This window comes from Emydura macquarii, unplaced genomic scaffold, assembly GCF_026122565.2.
Source record: "Emydura macquarii macquarii isolate MOO-44397 ecotype Brisbane River unplaced genomic scaffold, CSIRO-AGI_Emac_v2 contig_3128, whole genome shotgun sequence".
Classification (NCBI taxonomy): Eukaryota; Metazoa; Chordata; order Testudines; family Chelidae; genus Emydura; species Emydura macquarii.
The window spans coordinates 7,336,333-7,348,733 of record NW_027133265.1 but is presented as its reverse complement, the minus strand read 5'-3'; the positions used below and the strand labels follow the sequence as shown (position 1 = coordinate 7,348,733).

At 35.6% G+C, this 12,401-nt stretch overlaps 1 protein-coding gene across 1 annotated transcript; it reads left to right on the top strand.

Moving 5' to 3' along the window:
- Positions 1-2,219: 2,219 nt before the first annotated feature.
- Positions 2,220-12,350, top strand: KLHL5 (kelch like family member 5; the record flags this gene model as incomplete). Its single annotated transcript, XM_067531198.1, has 4 exons — positions 2,220-2,359; positions 6,609-6,821; positions 9,979-10,150; positions 10,771-12,350. Coding segments are annotated over 4 exons (582 nt in total), but the record flags the coding sequence as incomplete, so codon positions are not given.
- Positions 12,351-12,401: the final 51 nt, after the last annotated feature.

Genomic DNA, 12,401 nt, shown 5'->3' with positions numbered 1-12,401 from the left:
AATTATACAAATATTGGTTATCACTGGAATTCTTCCTGTGTTGTACCCGGTGTCCTTACAAAACTCACCTGAAGCCTGATTTAGGACACGAACCTCAGAATCCTTTAATTAGAGCAATTGGCAAACCTATTATCCTATTCAATAAATTAATAACCATAAAATCAGGCTACAATTCTCATTGCCCTAGTGTGGCCGAGACAGTTCTGGTTCTCCAACCTTCTCACATTGTCTATTCAGCCTCCCATACCACTTCCTCCCCATCCCAACTTACTCACTTAGAACAAAGGCTGCACCTTGCATCCTGAGCTCAGTTCCCTGCATCTCATGGTGTGGCTGCTGCATGGGTGACTCAGGAGGAAGAGCAGTGTTTAATGACTGTCCAACAAGTCCTCTTTAAGAGTAGAAAACTCTCCATAAGGATGGCCTATTCAGCAAAATGGAAGTGATTTTTTCAGTGTGGTCATTAGCTGGGGAATCCAACCAATGCTGGCTTCTATTCAGGACATTTTGGAGTACCTGCTGCACCTTCCATCATTGGGGCTTGCATTTAGTTCATTCAAAGTGCATCTGGCAGCCATATTGGCATTTCTTCCTCCCAGTCAGGGAAGATCAGTCTTCTCCAATGCCATGATAGCAAGATTTATTAGAAGGCTGCTTCATCTACATTCTCCAGTCGGAGACCTGGTTCCTCCATGGGACTTTAACTCAGTCCTAGTGGCCTTAAAATTCAAGCCCCTCCATTCAAGCCCCTGGCATCTTGTCTCTTCTTTTGTGCCAAAAATGATGTTCCTCATTGTGATAACATCTGCAAGGAGGCTGTGTGAGTTGGAGGCTCTGATGACAGAGCTTCCTTATACACAATTCTTCAGAGACAAAGTGACTTTATGACTGCATCCAAAATTTTTGTCTGAAGTGGTTTCTCACTTTCATTTGAACCAGGTGGTATATTTAGCTGTGTTCTTTCACAAGCTGCATTCATCTCTGGAGGAGCCGCGTCTCCATGTGTTAGATGTCAGACTGTGTCTAGCTTTTATCTGGACAGGCCTAAATCATTTTGTGCTTCACCTTGTTTGTTTGTGTCATATGTAGATCTCATGAAGGGTCAAGCGGTCTCTTCGTAGATGATCTCCAAATGGATAACATCCTGTATCAATACTAAGTATGAAATAGCTTTGGCTACATATTCCCTGAGAAGGTGCAAGCTTATTTTACAAGGGCACAAGCAACGTCCATAGCATTCTTCACTGATGTTTCCATATTGAACATTTGAAGGGCTGCTACATTGGTGTCAGTACATACATTCACAAACCATTATGCCATAACTGCTTCTTCCGGGGTAGATGCAAAATACAGTACTTGTCTAGGTAGAGTCCAAGTCCTGCCTCCTGTGGGGTGGGGGGTACTCTTGTGGGTCACCTAAGTGGAATTACATGGCTGCATCTACTCAAAGAAGAAGAAAGAGTTACTTATTGTAATTGTGGTTCTTTGAGCTATGATGCAAACGTGTGTTTCACCACTCACCCTCCGTCTCCTCTGCATTGGAGTCTTGTTTCCAGGCATTTGGTGTGAAGGAACTGAGGGAGGGTCAGGGTAGCACCACCTTATGTAGCCAGGGGAGGGGCTACGGCCCTCAAGTGCAAATGCCACACCTCTACGGATACTGCTAGGCAAATTTCTCTGGCTCTGGTGCACTGGGTGTGCATACACCTAAGTGAAATACATGTCTGCATCACATCTCGAAGAACCACAGTTATAGTAAGTAACCATTTCTTCCACCACTTCATGTGGAGGACTGTTCAGTTTGATAAATTCCTCAGTTAGGAAGCTTTTCTTCATATACAGTTCGTTTGTTTGTTTTCTATATTAATTTTATCCCATTACTTCTAGTTAGAATCTGTGTGCTGCACTTAAAAATGGCTCTTCCCTCTTTGGTGTTCACATCCTTCAAATACTTGTAGACTGTCATCATAACATTCTGTAATCATCTCTTGAGCCTTGTCTGTACTGGGGATATTGTACCCAGATAGTTATGCTGATGCTACATCAGTAAATGTTATTCCCAGTATAGAGAGGCCCTTAACCAAGCTGCACATTTACTCTCTTTAAACTTTCCTTTCAAATCAATCTCTACAGCATTATTATTATTAGTTTTGTTGTTATCTGAACTCTCTCCATTTAGTCTGTCTTTCTAATGATGATAACTGAATGTGATATTTCAGATGCATACCTGTATAAAGAGAGATTACCTCCCTGCTCCAAATCTTAGATGTGATGCTTCTGCATTAGCAGCGCAAAATTCCACTGACCTTTTTTCTTTGCAATGTCACATTGCAGATAAGTTTACATCTGATTCAGCAAGGTAAGCACATGCCTAACATAAGCATAAATAGTTCCATTGAAGTCAATGGAGGTACTCGTGTTTAAAGTTAAACACATGCTTAAATAATTTGCTGAATCAGGGCTTAGGTATCTATCCCTATTTCAGTACTTCACCTCTTACTATACCTGTGGTCCTTTGAGCAAGTTTTTAATCCCTGTGGCTATTCATATATGTGGCAATTTGATTTCATTCTGAGGGTAAAAATTCATTGGATATTATGTCAAATGGTTTACTAAAAACCCCAGAATATTACATATACCTCTTCATCCACTGATTTTGTAATTGTAATAAAAAAAGCTGTCAAGTTTGTCTGTCAAGATTTATCCTTCATTAATTCATATTAGTGACTGTCCAAAGTTTGTTATCCTCCAGATGTTTAGTGATTTTTTTAAAAATATAGACCAACGTAAAAATTCCAGTGTTTGGTATGTTTGTTTTACACTATTTCTCAAAACGTTTTCATTACATTCTCCAGTTACTTGCTCATAAAGTTATTTGAACAATCATCTCCACTTTTCAGTGGGACGTGATTTGCATAGTAGGTTATTATTTTGTAGTGTATTCATTCTTAAGAGGGGATTAAAACAATGAGACTAGTGAAGACTATTTGGTCTACCATATTTTGAAAAGTGTTAATTTGAAACATGAAATTATATCAGTTACTACTAAAAAATTAGTATTTATCAAATGTTACTTTTTATAGATATACAAAGCCTAAAATTAACTAAAATATATCCTACTCACTAAGCCTGAAAAGCTAAGCAGTCACTCAGAAGGCTGTATACAGGAACGGCATTTTTAGGGGCTCCGCCAGCGAGTCAGTGGATCCTCTGGTCTGACCAGCAGCATCTCCCACGGAGTCAGGTGTTGATGAAACATGCCCCTTTGTCTTAAGTAGTAACTTCTTATACTTTTTATAAGCAACTTTTACTTCATTACTTTTTAATTTATTATTATATATATTAATTACTTACTTTGGGTTTTTACTCTTAATTGCATTTTATGTTTATTATGATAATTGGGGTCGTTAAAATAACATCTGTTGATAGGAGGGGCGGTGTAAAAATATGCCCCTTGTCAATGAAAAATGTACCCCCAGACGTTTAAGGATAACTTGCTGTTCCTATTACCGTTATCTATGTGCAGCTGGAACATACATGTTGTGTATTTTGTGCAGTGGTATGCAAAAACTAAGACATCTGCAAAGTTACTTAGTAGTCCTATTCATTTCTGCTAACTAAAAAATGTCATGCTACAGGGGTCAGAATAGCCAAGCAAGCAACTAAAGCTATGCTAGGCCTGTACGACAGTGGTCAAGCAACTCAAATTGTACTGGCCTCCAACATCTGTTATTTCCATGTTTAGTTCAGGAAAAGTTGTGCATGGTCATTGCTTGCAAATGTTGACAATATAACAATTACTATTTATAATACCTGTTGATTTGATTATTCAATCTGTATCATTATCTGCACCAGATTGTGAAAGCATTTTGAATAATGGCACTTCAGGATGCCTCTTGAATTGTACTTTGAGTGATATCACAGATTAAACCAACTGGCTTTTTCTGATGTGTTGACTTCTTCATTAGAGTACTTCCTGGAGAGGTATCCTTCAAAATAAAAGCATGGAGTATGCAGCATATCCACAATTCTGTCTGCTGTTTGTGGATTGCTGTTTGTGGATACCATGGAAGTTGCCCATATCTGATTGTCATTATTAATTTCTGAATTTTTCTTCAGGTTCACCTGTTATGCAGTGCAGCTAACACTGGATTTTTCCATCCATTCTTAAAGTAGTGCCTTAATTGTTCATCGTTTTGAAAAGCTCTTGAAATGGTTATCTCATTACTAGAAGTAATTGTCACTGTTCACACATTCTCATCTTCTAATCAATGGTTGTGAATAGGCCTCATCTACTCTAACTGAATGGACTTTGCTAACACCTACCGTCCCCATTGTTGTTCCTTACCCTTGGATGTATATATATATCCCCTATCTGATTTCTGTTTCTTGCATCTGATGAAGTGGGTTGCAGCCCACGAAAGCTTATGCCTGCAGAAATTAAATTTGTTAGTGTTTAAAGTGCTACAGGACTCGTCGTTTCTGTTAGTAGAGTGAGCCAAAAACCTTTGTGTATTAGAAAAGGGCAGACTACACCATCTAGTGGATGTGAGGATATATCAAGAACTAAAATTTGGAGGCAGAATGTTGGGTTTTTGTTTTTTATTAACAGGTTAAACAAGGCTTTGATATGGCTCTGTTGTTTTGAGTTTTATTGTACCATGTTTCAAAGAGGCATATCAAGCCTCAATACAAAGCACTTTTTTTCTTCAATATGCTCATTCTACCAGGGGAACCACCATCTTGGAATTTAGGCAAAAGTGTCTGTTTAAATAGTGTACGCTTTTTGGTATGTAGTTTCCTGGAGATTATGCTGGATGTTCAAATTTTATTATGAGATGCCCTTATTTTAGTTTAATTTTTTTGGTGAACTGTTTCTGCTTCTTCACTGAAATTATGTTATGCAGGTTCACCCTCTGCTATCTGCTCTGGTACTGAATGATGTACCCAGCTGTGTTTAAAATGAAACTGAGAGGACGTGGAAGCTGCGGTTACACACTGTGGAGGAGTTACATTTTTCTTTCCCTTTTCAAGTGCAGCTCCATCAGCATTATGCTCTGTCCTTCCTTCCCTCTTAAACTAGGGTAACAACTTCATTTTCTTTTTATTTTATTTCTTTCTCCTGTAATCAGACTGAAGTGCATACCACTGCTAGGGGAAAGGCTAGACAATTTTATCTCAGTCCAGTGTGGATGCTACCCAGCTATGCTGAGGGAGTTGCACTAAAGAAAGGAAACAGAGACCTCCTCCATGGTGAATAATGTAATTTTTAAATTGTATTTGGGAGCTTTGTTTTGGAGCAGTAGCTTATTATGATGGCTTGCTACCAATACTGAGGAAAACTAAAATGTATTGAATGGTTGCTAAATGATGTAACTGATCCCTTTTGTGTTGCAGTACATATGATTGAACTTCTGATTTCAAGAAGATATATTTAAATTTTTAAAAATCTATTACTTTTATTGTATAAGGGTAAAATTTTTCAAAAGCATGTAAGTGACTTAAACCCTTACGTCTCAGTTTCAAAAGTGCCTAAGTTACTATTGAAAATGGGACTTTGACTCTTAAATCACTTAGGTGTAGAACTGGGTGAAAATTTTTGGACTAGTAGATTATTCATTGAAAAATGCAGTTTGTGGACTATCCAGTAGACTATTTGTGAACATGAGATGAATTCACTCAATAGTTTTGGCCCAAAAAGGTCTTAAACCTGAAATAAATCTTTTTGATTCACCAAAATTTATCACAATTTTTGGATTCAGTTTAAGTCAAACTAAAAAAAGTTTGATTCCCTGCTCCTACTTGTGGAACTGCTGGCAAACCAAAAAATCAGTTAGTCATTCAACTCTGTTTAGGGTAAAAAATTTCAAGAGCACCTATATCCATAGGGTGGATCATGAATGCTTCATTGAGGACATCACATGTGTTTGACAGTATTTTAAATGCTTGATTATCTTTATTAGGTGTTAATAATGATTTGAAGGAAAAAGATTAAAACAAAACCTTGTCTTCCATCTGAGTCCTAGTTGTAGAACCTTTCACTGAAATTTCAATATCTTTCTCTGAACTTTTCTTCTTAACAAATTTGAGAGAGTCCTCAGTCATAATCATCTGTCATATAAAACTTACATCCTTTGCATTTGAAAAGTTTGAAAAAACATTGTATAACAATTCTTTACTGAAATAATTATTCTGCTCTTTGGAACAGAGGTAAACTTTTTTTAGTTTAGGACAAGTTAAAATTGGCTTTTTCTATAAAGGTTTGAAAAGATAAATGTTATAGAAAAAAATCCTATGATCATAACACCATGAAGGACAAAAGGCAAAAAACAATCATGAAGACTAGACATTGAAAAGTGGGTCAGATAAACAGAAAATTATTAATAATATCTAATAATTATTATTCAAAGTTACCATTTGAAAAAAGCTATCTTCCCAATCCCCAGTCATTATCTATCTGTTATATTTTTCTCCACATTTTTTCTCCAAATTCATTCTAACTAATTTTATTTTCGTGATGTATCATGTATAAAAATGTATCTATAAATGAGGAAATACTGTTACTGAATATTTACTTTATGGGTTCATTTGGTTTCTTTTCTTTACAGGCTTTATGCAGTTGGTGGTCGGGATGGAAGTTCTTGTCTCAAATCTGTAGAATGTTTTGATCCTCATACTAATAAATGGACTCTCTGTGCTCAAATGTCAAAGAGAAGAGGAGGTGTGGGAGTCACTACTTGGAATGGGTTCCTGTATGCTATTGGTGGACATGATGCTCCAGCATCAAACTTGACATCCAGGCTGTCAGACTGTGTGGAAAGGTAATATCTAGATGAAGACAGTGCTAGTGAAAAAGTGTACCATGATTTTCACAAAGAACCTATTACTACAATGGTCATATAATTTAATACCAGTAAATATTTAGAAGCATTCCAGGTAATCAAAACATTATTTATAATATTGTTCATATCCAACAGAGTAAAAATACCCTCTTAATGCACTTCTAGCCAGAAAAATTATTCTGTTTTCTAACAACCTCATTGAAGGATTCAGAATTCATTTTAAGAAAAACGTTTAGTCAAGATACCTACAAGCACTAGTGTTTCACCCAAACTGGTCTTTCACAAGAGATAGAACTTTCTCCATTCATAGAGTAACTTTTAAATGATTTACTAATCAGTTTCTGCCAATCCTTAGTCACCTTTTTCCTGGGTCCCCTTGACATTATGGGAAAATCAGCTATGTCCACTATTCATGTCCACTATTGCAATCATCCAAAAGTTTAAATGGATTGGTAGAAAATTGTTATTGCAACAAGTTTGGGATGATATCCTGTTACTGACCTACTAAGCCAACTATTTACTTGGGGTGGAGGGGGGGTAGATTTTCTAAATCACCTAAGGAACCCAAGCCTCACAGAAAAGCAATGTGACTTATGTTCCTAAATCCTTCAGGATTTTATTTTAAATCTCCCCCTGAACTGTGGTCAGCCCTAGCATTTCACAGAAGAAAGGAATTTCAGGAGGGGAGCCAGCTTCTTCCCCTGGACTTGACCACTTCAAACTCTCCTGCTCCCAAGAGGCTACCAGTTTTTTCTTTCCAGTGACTTCCTTCAGCCTTCTGACTCTTGTGAGTCCACTTCTTTCTTCATAAATCTCCTCTGTTTGATGATTCAGTTCAGAAACCCTTCCAGTTAAGCCCCAGAAATGCAGCTTTCAAACTTTCAGTGCACTAATCCTGTGCACCCCAAAATGAATTGCACATGAAATGTGAAAGTTGCAGAAAGGCTTGCAGACATGCTGCCCCAACCCACTGCAAATTGGTTTCTAGAAGGGAGTGGGGAATGCTGTAGCTTGAAGAAAGGTCATAGGAAAGCTGATAATAAATTTTTGCCCAAATGTCACATGTGGTTGTCATTTCAGTTCCGAAACAGGATTATGAATGACATGATATTCATAAATAGGAATTTTGAAAATTTATAAAATAGGTTAAAATGGATTACTAAAGTGATCTTTGTTGCGTCAAATTTTAATTTGCATTTCTCCCTCAGGTTGGAATAAAATTGCTACACTACACACGTTTTGTTATTTCTAATTTGCTCTCTCTCTCCTTCTAAATCAGTGGGATGGAGATGTTGAAATGCCTACAAAAACAGCATAAAATAAATTTAATGCAAATATAATTATCTAAAAATTAGCTTAATAAAATTCACTGCGAAGTTCATTAATTCTTGTTTGCTACTGTACATTGTGATATAGTGATAGGTTTTCAAGAGCATCACATTGGTATATAAATCAATTATATTATATAAATATAATATAAATCAAATTGAAAAACAAACACGATAATTCACCGTCTTTCAATACATAATGCATTTTGCCTGCTGCATAAATTTCAGGCAATGCTTTCACACTATGACTATGCATGAATAACGTGTGCTTCCAACAGAGATCTGGTGCACTAAAGAAAAAGGTGCCACAGAGACACTCAAATCTCATTACATTTTTGCATCTCTTGCAAATAAATCAACACCAGTTTCATCCCCTAAACTCACTTTCGTAAGTATGATTTTGGTTACCTTCTTAGCGAAGGATATGTTTTCTTTTGATAGTCCTGTGTGTTCAAAGCATCTTATTGATGTGATTCCCTCAAGAAATATATAGTTGTTGTCTTGGCATTGTGTTTTCCTGTTTACTTTGCTAGCTAATCTGAAAATGAGACATCTGCAGAGTATCAGTCAAAAACAAATTATTAAAATATGAGTTTGTCTGGACTCTCCAGTCTAATTCCTGATCTATCTGTTAAGGACTCTTCTGATGTGTTCTAGATTCAAATTTAACTTAAGTATTTTCAGTGTACCACCTGTCTACCGCTCTATTAGTGATCCTAATGACACTGGGTTATGGTAAGAAAAGTTCTGTAAATTGCTGCAGAACAGTTTTGTTATGTACACTAGATCAACATTTTTTCTATAAATTATTTATTTTTAAAAAAAGCAATTTGGTTAACTTATTTTTCCAATGAAGCTCCTTAGCAACACAAATAATATTCAATATGTAATTTGGGATTTAATAGTGGTCTATCTGCAAGATGAAGAGAGCACTAATCTCTAACACAGTCTGGTAGTAAAACTTAATTCTGGAGCAGAGCATGTTTGGCCATAAAAGAGGAAAATGTAGTTTTTAGAAAAAGAATCTGTTGTGTAGAAACTAAAAAAGATAAACACAGTCCAGAGATTTCTTGGGTCCCGATCATACAAGCTACTCCAAGCTACATGGTCCAACTTGCAGGATTTAGGAAAAGGTGAACTGGTAAAGGTATCAAAAAGCTTATTCTGATCATGGAATGATAAATAATTACTAAAAAGGACTTAGTTGTTTCTATTTTAAGTGTCTTGCATTTGCTACTTTTCCCTTTCATATTTAGCTTACAGGAGAAACTTTACAAGATCATAATTCAAATAACTCTTTAACAAATAATTCATATATCCTGGTAAATGAAGTCATGTATTGGTAATAGTGCTAGGAGTCTTCTTCTGTTTCTGTATGTGACAAGATGAGGCTTTTTTTTATAACTTGAATTTTTGTTCATGCTTTCAGAAATTATCAACTTTACATGTATTTTCCCATCTACTAAATAAATCCATTTAACCCTATCGCTACACTGTTATGTGTACTACAACTTAAAATATTTCAGCTGAAATCATGAGACTCTACAATAAGTTTGGCCACATAGGAGATAATACATCTACTGAATGTACCTGGTACTGACCGTACAGCCTCAGTGAAATGATTAACCAAATGCTGCTTTTAAGGGAAAGATTTAAACAAGTAAGAAATCCCTTCAATTTAACATCGAGGACAGAATGCTCCCTTACTGATTCCTCTAGATAGCCTAGTACTTTGAGGGAGTCAATTTCAGTATTTTTAATGTAATTTTAGGCAACAATGTTAGAATTTTACAAAAATTATCTTTCAGGTATGATCCAAAAACAGATATGTGGACTGCTGTGGCCTCAATGAGCATTAGCAGAGATGCAGTGGGAGTGTGTCTTCTTGGTGACAAGTTGTATGCTGTTGGAGGATATGATGGGCAAACCTATCTTAATACAGTGGAGTCCTATGAACCCCAGACCAATGAGTGGACACAGGTACAGTTTCTAATCAAATTATGTGGTATTATGTATTTTAGTGATGTCAAAAGTGTGCTTGGTTCCTCCCAGTAAAGAAAAAAGGTAAGATACCTGTCCCCAGGCGCTTACCTACAATGAGAAGATTACAGACAGTAGGGGGGATAGCACTTGAATACATTTTCTGATTTTCAGAAGTGCTGAGCACCCATCAGATCCCGTTTTCTTATTTTTGAAAATCTTGGCCAATGTCAAGAAAATTGTGTGATTATTCAGCATGGAATAATCCCATTTTAAAATATTATAACAAAAATATTTGATTTTTTTAAATTCAAATAGATATTATTTTACCATGAAGAGTACTTTTTGCTGGGATTTATGGTGTTTGCCATTGACTTTCGAGAGAGCAAAATATGGTCATGCAGAAGAAAATATTGCTGCTTTTCTGAGCATTTTAATGCCAAACTTCAGCCCATTTTGTTATTTTTTAAAATCAGGTTACAAAGCAACTAAAAGTATGACTTACAATCTTAACTACTGTGATATATCATCAGTTTTGGAAATATGTCTTTTTTAATAAAGTTGATTATATTTAGTTTTTAAACATACCACACGCCAATCATTTTTTGTTTTTCTTATAGGTTGCACCATTGTGCCTAGGAAGAGCTGGAGCATGTGTTGTGACTGTAAAACTCTAATTATTTTGGATATGAGAATACTGTTCTCCTCCATAGACTCACGACTTTTTTCCCAAGTGAATTAATACATTACCAGTAAACAGAGGTACTGTGTATTTTCCACAGAGCAAAGTGTTTGGTCTTAAGATAGCATACAGCTAAACAATTTTTAATGGACCAATAATAAGCACTTTTTAAAAAAAATTATCTTATGTTACAAACCATATACATACAAGAAATGTATTTGTAAACTAATGTACTGTGGCCAGTTGATCTGCCAACAAATACTTATTAGAAAATGCTAAGAAACTGAGTGAATCTATTCTAAAATAATTGAATGTTACAGATTAGGGGCCTTGACCCTGCAAACATGCATTGGAGTGTCTTTATTTACAGAAGTAGTCCCACTGATTTAAATGGGTTTAAAGAATTTGCAGGATCAGGCCCTAGATATTTAATTAGCCGATACTGAAGGTGTTTTGCTACAGCTATGTGGGATGTTATTTTTCAGTGCAGACAGACAAACCAATGCAAACCAGTTGTAAATGGCAGGCCTATTTCTTGCCTTGGAGATGAAGGTGACTATATTGCACTTTTTTTCACCATAATTGAGGTTTAGCAGCCTTTTTATTTAACCAAAGCCTTATTTTAAATATTGTCTTATTATTATGCTGAGAGTAATCTGTTACTTAATGCTTTCTGCAGGAGTTATGCGTATACTCTGCATTTTTAAAGGTTTTATGTAACATGCAGTATATTTCTTTACTTAATTCCATCTCATATTATTTATACTTGATTGTAACTCCTCTTTGTGGGGTTCTCCTTTAAAAATAAGTTAAGTAAAAAAGAGATCTGAAGTGTGATTAAAAGTGACCCAGCAGAAGTTAATATGAGTGCTTTGGGAACTCCTAAGCATTCCATTACATGAAGGTTCAAAAAGATCTGTGATAATCGTTTAAATTGCATTTAAAATGGGGATTTGCACTAATTTGAAGAGTACAATTTTATAAGGTGAAATGAAACACTTATGCTGTTTTTTCCTAAAATGTTACTTCAACAAATAAAGGTGTTAATCCTACAAGGTGCGTGCTAAGTGCCCAAAGTTGAGGATGTTCAACACCTTGCATAGAACTAAGAGTGCCTCACAGGATCAGACCCAGTTAGTCTCATTATTTAATATAGTGAACTTCCTTTGAAATACTTTAGAATTTGCCTTTTTTGTTTGATTGTTATATTTCATTACACAGAATTGTGTGGACATTCCAAATGTTCTCTGAAAATTGGGTTTTTGTTTTTTTTTTCTTTTTTGGCATTTGCTTTTCTGTGCCTTGTTTCTTATGTTTTCAAACAGTATAATACATTGTTGTGTTTCTTTGTAATGGAAAATTTGAAAATGTGGGCTCTTTGAATGTTTGTGAAAGTGTCTGATATCCAAAGTATTTGTACATTTGTAATTTTTAAATACAAATGTGAGTGTTAATGCTCTCAATGAACTATTTATTGTTTTAAAAGAAATTATTGAGCATTAAAACTTTGTGATGAAATCTGTAATGTTTGATTCATTAATTTATCTTTCAATGTAAGCTGGTGATCGT